Source organism: Lycorma delicatula, chromosome 1 (assembly GCF_047948215.1).
Source record: "Lycorma delicatula isolate Av1 chromosome 1, ASM4794821v1, whole genome shotgun sequence".
NCBI classification, from domain to species: Eukaryota; Metazoa; Arthropoda; class Insecta; order Hemiptera; family Fulgoridae; genus Lycorma; species Lycorma delicatula.
In genome coordinates, this window is record NC_134455.1 from 273,033,939 (window position 1) to 273,045,803 (window position 11,865).

The 11,865-nt window shown below is 31.5% G+C and overlaps 1 protein-coding gene across 2 annotated transcripts in view; it reads left to right on the forward strand.

Annotated features, from left to right (window-relative positions):
• LOC142331808 (tubulin gamma-2 chain) overlaps positions 1 to 9,622 on the forward strand; it is a 71,297-nt gene extending 61,675 nt beyond the window's left edge. For both annotated transcript variants that reach the window (XM_075377936.1, XM_075377945.1), the window contains exons 10-11: positions 6,173 to 6,364; positions 9,078 to 9,622. In XM_075377936.1, the coding sequence (XP_075234051.1) occupies positions 6,173 to 6,364; positions 9,078 to 9,125 (240 nt within the window). In that variant the 3' untranslated portion in view covers positions 9,126 to 9,622. The remainder of the gene's footprint in view (positions 1 to 6,172; positions 6,365 to 9,077) is intronic.
• The last annotated feature ends 2,243 nt before the right edge of the window (positions 9,623 to 11,865 follow it).

The window sequence follows — 11,865 nt, forward strand, 5'->3', positions numbered from 1 at the left end:
TCGTATATTATATACAAAATTATAAATATAAATTATAAATCCGAAATTATATAATTTACTAACTGTTGTTATATTTATACAAATGTTTTTTATCTAACTCATTTAATATGCAAAATATTATTATATGTATAATTAGTTACGATACATCCCTGAAGTTGGAAATAATTTTCCAAAAGCGTTAATGTAAGTTTATACAAATATTTGTTGGTAAGCGGATTTATAATTTTGTATATGTTAATAATTTGTACTGTGAAAGCTGAGAACCTCTTTTCATTCTATATTCTAGGCTGTAATCCTTGACTGTTTTGTTACTTAGAATATAGCATTCTCTTCCTGTTACTGTTAAATTTTCATTACATTTTATGTATTTTTGCTTAATCATTAATTATATTATCTTCCTCATCAAGGATTATATAAGGTAAAATCAGATATTATCTTAAGCTGAAGAGGCAAGAACGTTAATGTAAAATGTTGTCAGTTTGGTGTTTTAATTTGTGCGGACTAAAATAATTCTTTTCGTGAAATACTTGCAATAAATTACTCATGTCCATCCTACCTTTTTATTCTTCTTTAGCCTGAAGCCAAAAGTCAGTGAAAGGAGATGGTAGTTCTGGCCCCAAAAATAAATAAATTCTAATTTATTAAATGTTAAATTATTAACCAATTAAGGTTAAATAGTGTAGGAATTAGTGGTCAGTTAAAAAAAAAAATAACAGCAAGGCTTTTGATCAGGTTATAGAATAAGTTATACAGAATCAAAAACTCAAGAATAGGAAGAATAAATAAGAAGTAGGACGTGTAATTTATTACAAGCACCACACAAAATGAATTATTTTAGTTCAGACAAATATTTTATTAATCAAGACTATTTTATTGCTTTAAAACAATTTAAAAAAATATGAAATTTTTAAATTGGAAGCACATATTTACTATAGAAATATTATAGATTAATACTATTATATATCTTATTTTATAATTCTATAAAATAAAGGATCTTAACTAAAATAAGACAAGGAAGGGGATGCTAAGGCTCAGATTTCACAATAGCTAACATGAGATTTACATAGAAAATTGCTGTTTCCTTTACCATCCTCAGGGGGCTTGGTATTGAATATAAACTGAATTCTGATGTTATATACTCCTCCATGAATGGGTATGCATGCACATGTGTGTGAGAGAGAGAGAGAGAGAGAGTGAGAAATTGCATGTGTGCATGACTAAAATTCAGTGCATGCAAATTAATCCGATTGTAGACAATTTTTTGTTCGTTTCTATGTTGAAGCTACATTGCATGACACATTCATTCTTTAAGCTGTCTCTGTAATGTGAGATTATTTAAACCCCCAATTTTCATGTTGTAAATAGTGTTTTGTGGAAATTTTTTTCATATACAAAATCATTTTTTCATGTCTTTTGTTTTGTGTGTTGGACATATATATTAATGGACATAATTCCAAGAAAGTGTTCAAAAAGAGAATTATTTTTCTTTTTAAGCATACCAGTATCACAACAAATAGCTTCTGAGTGTGGTGTGAGACTAGGATAGTGAATACTATTTTAAAACAATTTAAAAACTGGTCCCTTTTTACTTCAAAGGAAAGGTAAATTTGGCCAAAAAAGAAAACTACTCCAACAAAGATCTATTAATGAGAAAAAAGTAAACTTGATCCAAAATTATTTGCTGTGGACTTAAATTGAAAATTAGCAGCCAGTATAACAGATATACATGTGACAACTATTTGATGCTGACTTCTTACAGCTGGATGGAAAGCTTGTCAGCAAGCTAAAGAGCAGTTTTTAACACTGGCCATGTGCAAAAAACGCTCTTGTGAGCCAAAGCACATGCTAACTGGACCAAAGAAGACTGGAAAATGTTTTGATATCTGAAGAATCACATTTTTGTGTTCAGGGACAAAGGATTCCTTATATTAAAAAAGTATTAGATAAGAACAGATCACCACTCACATCCAGCAATCAGTTAAACATCCTAAGAAAATTTTTTTGGGGTTTCACATTGATGAAGGTCCTTTTTACATTAACTCGATTAGATGGTATGTTGAGAACTGATGGTTATATCAAGATTCTGAAGGAAAGGGTTGTGACACAACTTCAAAACAAATTCCTACAAGATGAGTGTTCCAACAAGATTTGGCACCATGCTGTACTACCAAAAAGTGGAATAAATTTTCCAAGGACGAACATTAAAATACTCCTCCTGTGACCAGGCAACTCTCCAGACTTAAACCCAATTTAAAATCTTTGGGCAATAGTAAAAAACTAGTCAAAAATGAATTGTACTACAAAAATTGACCTTGTTAAAACAATAATAACAGTTTGGTTTTGTGATGAAATCAAGGTACTTGATCATGGTAGGATCCCGTGGCTAGGGTTCCGGCTTAGGCATTGGATTGGTTGGAGGTGGGCGCATTGGCATCGTGCCATGTTTATATTGGTATTGTTTGTGATTTACTTTGGGGCTTCCACTGGTCAGGGGTGGCCGTGCTACCAGGGTGTGTTAACTCATTTGACCGGAGGTGTGGCTTCTCCCCATTGGTGGTGGATGTGATTCTGACTTGGTAATGCCACTTGAGACATCATGGTATGACTGGGTTGGGGTGCGGGGTTTGTTCCCGGCTCCTGCGCAAACCGAAATGAAGTTGCATTCCCCATGTTAGGTGACTTAAATTCGACTACTTAATTGGGTGTAGGTCTGAATTTCTATGTTGTGTAAAACATAATTTTGATTGCTATGAGTGTAGGACTGATTTAACTTTAAATTAGTTTGTTCTCTAAAGCATTCACTGTCACAAACGGTGTTGTCAAATCTTTACTAGGTGTGGAGTTTGCACTTCCGTGGTTTCGGTCAGTTAATTTGAGGGAATCATATTAGGTTGGATGTGAAGATATACGTTTGAGGCCTATGTGAAGGCGAAATTTGATTTGTATTTTACTGATGCAAATGTCTGCCAAGGGATTTACTTCAGTGGCATCTTGACCGAGGCCTGACTGATGACTGTGAGGTGTAATACATTAGATGGTCTAAAGATGACCTCTGGTAAAGTCCCTTAGGGCATGGAACAAAGGTGGTGGGGGTTGGTGTGGCGACCAGTAATATCACAAGGTGGGTGTCTTCCTCCTACAGGGTTGGGATGTCACCAACCTTTATGTCACATTCATTATGGTTTGGAACTACTTGTCCAGAATATCTACTGTCATTTGAATACTATATCGCAGATACTGGTATTCTTTGGTGGTTGGGTTTCAGTTAACCACACATCTCAGGAATGATCAACCTGAGACTGTACAAGACTACACTTCATTTACATTCATACATAACATCCTCACTCATCTTCTGAAATAATATCTTACAGTGGTTCCAGAGGCAAACAAAAAAAAGAGAGAAGATTCCTACCGTCAGTATTCTTCCACCACAGTTGCAGCGCTTGCCTCACAAAAGCCATACCCAAAAATCATATCAGCATATTCTGCATGATTGGAGACATGGTATTTTTCAAAACAAAAAAATTAAAATGTAATTACACTTTTCTAAATTCAGGTTTAATTGGAAAGTAGGTACAGTTAATGAGGAGAACAAACACAAAACACGACATAACTTTATTCTCAAAAATAATTAAACATTATCAAAATGTCAAAAACAGCTGAACCACCTAAACAACAATTTTATAAGAACAATGAGAAGTATTCAAATTACTTTTGAAGCATATATCAGCCTAGTTTTTCGAAGGTCTAAATTTATTGTACTAAAAATATCTTTTTAATTTCTACAAATTTATTACATTTTTATGTTAGGTTTTTCCGTTTTGTTTTTAATAAGTTATATTTTTTATATAGACTTTTAATCAATTTTTTCAGTTAAATTTTGTACAGTTTTTGATAATAATATTTATGTATTTATTAGTCATTTATCAAACCTATTGTACTTCAAACCTAAAAAAAAATGTGTTTTTCGTTACTGCATTTTTCTGTTTTAGGTTAGCTATCATGAAAACTGTAGAAGCTAACTGTATAAGGTTTAGAAGCTCTTGAACCTCTTTTATTCGATTTTTCGGATCAAATAACATAAGAAACTTGTCAAGTTTCCCCCCTTATATAACGCCTAAAAATTTCATCGGGTGAACTGAAATTTTTAACATAATTTTTTGTGACCTATAATTTGATAACAAAATGTTTTCAGACATAAGTTTTTGCATGTTTCCCACAGGCAGAAAAAATTAGGAAACGTCAGGAAAAATTTTAAAAATTTATAGAGAATTGCAGTTTTGCCGAATTAAAATTATGTTAATGAAGTATTTGTTAAGTAATGCCAAAATATATTGATATACTTTCTCAGCATTGAGAAGTTGCAACCCCATTGCCCAGCACCTTGCAACTACGGGCATGAAGCAGCAATTAATATCTTCTGTTTCTTACTATCATTCCCTAATTATTATTTTATATTAAAGGAGGAATATTTCAAATTGTTGTTAATATTTCACTGGTGATGTTTTAAACAAAAAGTTACTATTGAAAAATCTAAAGGTTAACTGTTTTTTTGGGATTTCTCTCAAACCACCATGAATTTTTTTTTGTATTTTAGGTAATTAATTGTTTTTAAATGGCATCTAAAAGGCTGTTAAATGACCAGTGGTTAGATATAAACTTACACCCAAAATTCATCGGTTGAGAAGAGATGGAGGTGTGTATCATGCTTTTTGTGATGTGTGTAAAAAAAAATTTGGACTGGGCAATATGAGCCAAAAGGCAGTGACTTCACACATTAAAGGAAAGCAGCATAATGAAATAATTAAGATAAGGAATTCTCAGCCTTCCCTGAAAAAGTTTTTGTCTCTCAGTGGTACTTCAACTTAGGAGACTAAAACTTTGATCAACAGTTCTGAGAACAATGGTTGTGTTACATCTGTGTTCTTTGCCTGGACCTGGTCAGAGTAATAGTATTTCAGGAGCAAATGATACATTTGAATCGTCGATTTTGTTTATGCAAAATGACCACACAATTATTTCTTTTTGATATAAGACAATGTTTCTAAGGTGCAGATTATGTGGATTCTCAATGTTGTACAAAATATGTTATCTTTTAGTTTGTATGAAGATATTGATGCAACTTTTAAAATTGTGTTTCCTGACACTTGTATAGTGTCAAAATTTCAGCTTGCAGCTACTAAATGCTCTTATGTTATTAATCATGGCCTTACACCATACTTTGATAGCATTCTGCAAACGCATTAGATTAGTAATGAAAAAATATTTTTCAAGTAAATGTCAGTAACATTTGTTTTCTGTATAAAATAAGGTGTTTCTGTTTTAGTTTTCTTATCTGTGTTGCTTTTTAGTCACAGTGCTTTTAATTTTTCTTAAAGTTTGATCATATGTATATTCTTTGTTAAATTGAAATCTGTCTTTCTTATCATTTTTATACAGACCAAGTTAAATATTGTTTTTGTTTACTTCGCAAAATAATATAGGCTAGTTTTTGTGAAAAAGTTTTAACAGTCTTAGGTGCGACCCAATTATTTAAAAAAATTACTTTAGTTAGTTTTTATTTCTTATCTATGTTACTTTCAGTTAACATGATGTTCATTTTTATGCAAAAACACTTATTACGTATTGTTTTTTTTTGTACTTTGCAATGAAGTTAGTTTTTTTTTTTGTTTAGTAGTTAATGATACACATTTTTTTAAACTATTGCAAATTATTACTGGTATTATGTATTTTACTGTTAAGATATTAGAACTACATTTTGAATTCAAATATGTATTAAGCGAAAAAACAGAAGTGCATTGTTTGTGATGGGTTATTCTGACATGATTCTTTTCATGAACTTTAAGTGCATCAGAACAACTCTTATTAAAAAAGCCAGAAAAAGGTTATGACAACAGTCATTAACAACACAATTTGCAACACAACAAGAAAGAAACTGTATTACTGTTTTGAAGAGATCTAGAAGCAGATTTCTAGCTGTTAAAAAAGAAGTCTTAATTTATCTATATTATATAAAAATTTTGATTTATTTAACATACACTTCCCATATGCTTATGTTTTTATCAGCAAATATAACAGAAAATATTAATTGGTCATGTGTAAGATATTATACAATTATTAATAATTGTATAATTATAAATAATTAAAATAGATTGATTTATTTTAATTTCAGTTGTTTGACAGAGCATTGCAGCAGTATGATAAGCTGAGAAAACGAGAGGCATTTTTGGAACAGTTCCGTAAAGAACGAATGTTTAGAGATAGTTTAGAAGAGCTTGATGACTCAAGAGAAGTTGTACAAGAACTTGTTGATGAATATCATGCTGCTACACGTCCAGATTACCTCACTTGGAACCCCTCTCCTGTAAGAAATAAAATAATTTTTTTTATTGTGATTAGATGTCTTAGAGCACCTGTCATCATTGCCACAAAAGTTACGAGTTTTTGTTTATTGTTGATTGAATCATTTAATTTTTTTTTTTAATTTTTAAACAGAATATGGATAAATTGTTTTGTAGTTGTAGATAGGTTTTATTTGAAAAGTTATTCTTTTTACAGCAAGTTAGCTTAGCAGTATGCCTGTAGTTATTATTTACTATAGTGCTTATTTGATTAAGATTATACCTTTATTTTTTTTAAAAAAAAAAGCTTCAGTAATTAAAAATTTATTATGCATTAAATATAATATAATTATGTATTAATTTATACATATGGGCAAGTCAAACAGAAAGTACCAGCATTTGGCAAGTATTCAAAACAAAATGAGACCCTTAATTGCATTTTCAATTAACAGCCTTTATTTTTAACTTATTTTAAGAGCATATTAAAATGTACTGACCTTATAAAAAATAAGATTTACTTTTACACAAGTATTTTTTTTGTCAGTATGATTTTAATTAAATTTAACTGTTGAAACGTTATTAAATTTTGAAGTACATTAGTTCCTAGATCACATTCGTAGAGAGTTTACACTGCAACAGTACTGTACTGGACATTAGAGGTCATTACTCCCAAGCCTATTGCATCTTAGGCATGCTGCATTGTATTGTGGGCAGTCTACATTTATAATTTTATAGTATTATGTTATGATTTGCCTTGATGGCCAGTAAGTTTGAACGATGGTCAATAAATTTGAACAACAGGACTTCATAAAAGTTTTTGTGAAATGTGGGAGAATGACTTCTAACATGTTTGTAGAGCTTTATGAGGCTATTTATGAAGATTCATTAGGTTGAACACAGCTTTCTGAATTGTATGTTATATATTGCATATTTATTTATTATATATTCATTGTTGATTATATTTATCAATTCATATATTATATATTCAAACCTCGTAGAATGTCACTTGAAATTGATTGTTGTCGGTGAACTTCCACAAGGAAAACGCCAAAAAAATGGATGAAATTTGGAATTCATCTTATGAGGATCATTGCCAAGCAATCTATAAATTGATCTGCCAAGAAATCAAAACTGAAAATTTGAACTTGTGTCTTGTTGTAAAGTTTCTTCCTTACTTCTTGTCACTTGATTAAAAGCAGCGGCATATTGAAATGTATCGTGAGTTTCATGACATGGCTAACAATGATCTTACTTTTATCTATAGACTTGCAACCATCGATAAAGGTTGGGTTTACAGGTATGATCTGATGACAACACAACAGTCAAAGTGAAAGACCCTGCTGTTGCCAAGACCAAAGAAGCTGCCACAAGTCAGATCAGCTTAAAGCATACTCATTGTGTATTTTGCCACCAAAGGCATTGCTCACTGAAAATTTGTTCATGTTGGTATTGCAGTGAATTCTGATTGTGATATTTTGAGGCGTTAGATATATGTGAGGTATAAAAGAATAGAATTGTGAGAAAAACAAAAATGACAATACAACCTTGCACACTAATCAAATCATGAGTTTTTTTAACAAACAACATGGTAGTCATGCCACCCCCTTTGTGCTTTCTTGATATAGCCCCTGCAACTGGTTTATTTCCCAAACTAAAATTAGATTTGAAGGCCATTGCTTGGTCCCTGTAGAAGAAACAGAATTGTATGTAGTGTGGCAGGGCCTTGAAAAAATGTTCCTACTAGTGATTTAAACCAATTAATTATTCGTCTTAAGTTCATCATTTTCAATTCTTTGCACTGCAACCATTGTTTTAAATGGAGAAAAATAAAGTAATTGCTGACTGCAAGATTGGTAGTGTATGGTAAATGTTAAAAGATTTTCCAGTAAAGTTACTGTAATAATTCTTGGGTTGTTAATGTAGTAATGCTTGTTCAAATGTTGTGCAGAAGCAAAATCCCGTTGCAACAACTTTCTATGTCTCTACATACTTTACCTTCAGACATAACATTTAATCTGCAAACATCACAAATCTCTTCTTGGATATCCACAGTTTTGTTTTTTGCCATTAAGAAATGAATTACTCTTTAAACCTCACACTTAGTGGTACTTTATTCAATTAGTTTGTGTTCACAATTAATGTGAATATAACTGGAATATTGTTCCCTACATATGACAACAGATAAGTGCTACACAGGCGCTGTGTGATTCCAAAGTATAAATTTGCAGTTGAAATGGCGCTACATTAATTTATACCACTCATCACTAGGCTTAATTTAAAGATATTCATTAGCTGCAGGTGTAAAAAGTATATTCGCTCAGTTTTGAATGAGTGACGTATTTTGTGAATAAGTATGTAAATCGTATATATTTATGCATTATAAATATAATACATAACATATTCAAATGTATGATACATAAACATATTCATATTCAAATTATCATCACAATTAACATCTAATTATCAGTAGTCCATTGACATTGATAGTTGTTTGAGAATACTTACTAGGTTAGATAGTGTGACAAAGCAGTACATATCTATTTAAAACCATGATCTGAATATTCTTTTTTTGGATACTTGCTACATGCTTAATGTGAAGTGAATTTGCTAATTATGAGCGTGAAAAGGTAATATGGGTTTGAAAGAGTGTAGTTAATGCTAGTTTTCTTCAGCCGAATTATTTATAAAACTACTTTTCATTAATTGATTGTGCTATGTTAATTTATTTTGTTGCAGAGGACACATGGTGGAGATGATGCTTCTGTTGGACAAGACGAATCTTAGGAATTAGCTTAAAGAAGTTGTGATAATATTAGGCGTTTCCTATTTTTTTATGTAATTCTGTTACTAGTATTTTAAAAATATCATGTTAATATTTATTTATTACTGTAAAGATTTATTTATTCTGTTACTATGTGTAATAAATTATTAATTGTGATCTATACAACTTAATTCTGACATTCATTTAAGCAAATTTATAAGTATATAAAACATGTGTATCATAGAATACAATGTAACCTTTTTAAATTTTATTTTAGTGTATTAGATGATTGTAAAATTGTGAAGTGAAAAATTAATCTTGCTTTAGTGATTTTTATGTATATATGATTATATAAGGTCATTGTTGAAAATATTTACATTAATGTGAATTAGATATGCTTCTGTTTGATGTCTTTGTAGTTTGTCATTAATTACAAATTATTTTCATTCACATCACTCTAGAGAATCTGTTTTCTATGTAAGATTATTAAATTTATGTGATGCATTGATTATCATGCTTATATTTTTTGGATTGTGGTTTTTCCTGTGTATTGGTTTATCAGTGATCTCCTTCACCATTATTAAAGATTAAATAGATGGTTGTATTATGTAGAAATTTGACTGTTTTTCCATGATATTATGGTTTCTTGTGTGGGCCTGTAGATTTCAGAGTTTAATTTCTTTACACATATTTTATTACAAGGATGAAAATAAAATATAATCAAACATTACTCTGAAATCAATATTCAGTCCACTTCATTGCTTCATTGCAACTAAACTCTTTTCAGTAAGCTACAAAATGGCAGCAGTGGTTTTATCTCTGCTCAACTCTTATCTATGAAAAAACAATGCTGCAAAATTGCCCAATTCATTGCCATACTCTGTACATATATATATATATTATATTTATTTTTTTTTTATATTTCTAAATTTTTTTCTTTGTAATTTAATAGTACAAGTGCATAAATATGTCAGTAATATACTGTTTGTTTGAAGAGGACACATGTTTTAATAAGTTATGATTTATATTATTTATTCACATATTCAATTTTTACTTTCCTGGTAATATTGCTGCTATAAAGCAGCTATAGCTGTAAAGAGAAAGTATATCGATCAATCCAAAATTTTAATGTCTAGTGCTTTGTGAATGTTAACATTGTATGATCCCCGAGTTCAAAAAACCATGGAAAGTTTTGAAAGATGTATCTACCTATGTACATTTGTTGGTCTGTGTTGATTAATATCTCTGTAAAGCTAAACAAATTTTTTGGAAATAGTTCAAAATCCCTATATATGATGTTATATCCCTATGATATATATTAAAGTTTTGGAAAAAATGGTATTAAATTGGAAAAAGTCTGAAGGGGTATTTTCTGCCATTTTGAATTTTTTACTATAGTGGTCGTAGAAAATTGAGCTTGAATAGATATGAGGGTAAGTCAATTATTATCCACAATTTAGTTATATTTTTGTTTATGTTGGTAGTACTGTCATGTTGCATAGATGACGCATGTGTGGTTTAATTGTTATGTCTGTACGGGTTTGATGCTGCTAGGTTAGTTCCACTATCGCTGCCCTGTTGTTAACCATGGCTGCTCCGTTTTCAGTTTGCACCAAAGAAGAGCAACGTTCAGTGATCCGTTTTTTGTGGTCGGAAGGTGTATCAGGGAGTGAAATTCATCTAAGACTTTCGGTACAATATGGGAACAGTGTGTTGCCGCAATGGAGTGTCTACGAATGGATTGAAGAATTCAAAATTGGTCGCACAAGTGTTACGCACAACAAAGGAGCCAGACGACCATTTACCGCCACAAATGAGGAAAACAATGTGACATGGTTTTCTTAGACTAGTAACTATTGATGAAGTGGCACATCGTCTGCAAATTAGTCATGGTTGTGCTTACGAAATCATCCACAACTGACTTGGGTTTCGTAAAGTCTATGCAAGATTGGTCCCAAAACAACTCACACAGTTGCATAAACAAACAAACAAACGCGGTTGGACATCTACCAAAAACATTTGGATCGCTATGGTAACGAATGGGACATCTTCTTAGACAGAAACAGAATCATCACTGGTGACGAAACATGGATCCATCATTATGAGCCGGAGAGTAAACGGCAGAGTATGGAATGGAAACATCCAAATTGGCCCTGCAAAAAAAGTACAAGACCCAACCATTCGCAGGAAAACTGATGCTTACGGTTTTTTGGGACTCACAAGGCCCAGTATGGAACATTATGAGGAAAGTGGCACGACAATAGACAGTGTGCATTACAGTGAGATGCTTACTGCCAAGCTGAAGCCTGCAACACCGAGGACTGCTGTCAAAAGTTGTTTATGTTGTTGCATGACAATGCCCACATACTGCTGCCCACACTACTGAAACGCTCCAGAAACTCGACTTGGCCTTAATGTTGATTTACCTCAGATGAAACTGAAAGAAGCTATGCATTCCTGGCTCGCAGCTCAACCGAAAACCATCTTTTATGAGGACATCAGGAAGCTTGTGCAACAATGGACCAAGTGTGTTGAAATGCAAGGGGTCTATGTTGAAAAATGATGTACATCATTTTTGAAAACTTACATCATGCAAGTTTCCTGTTTGTATTGCAATAAAATTTATAACTACATTGCGGATAATAATTGACTTACCCTTGTAAAAGTACTTCAAAGTAGTTATTTAAAAATTTAATTTTCAAGTTATTTAAAATTTCAATCTTTTAAGCGAATAGGAATTAGGGGTGAGAGAATATTCAGCAT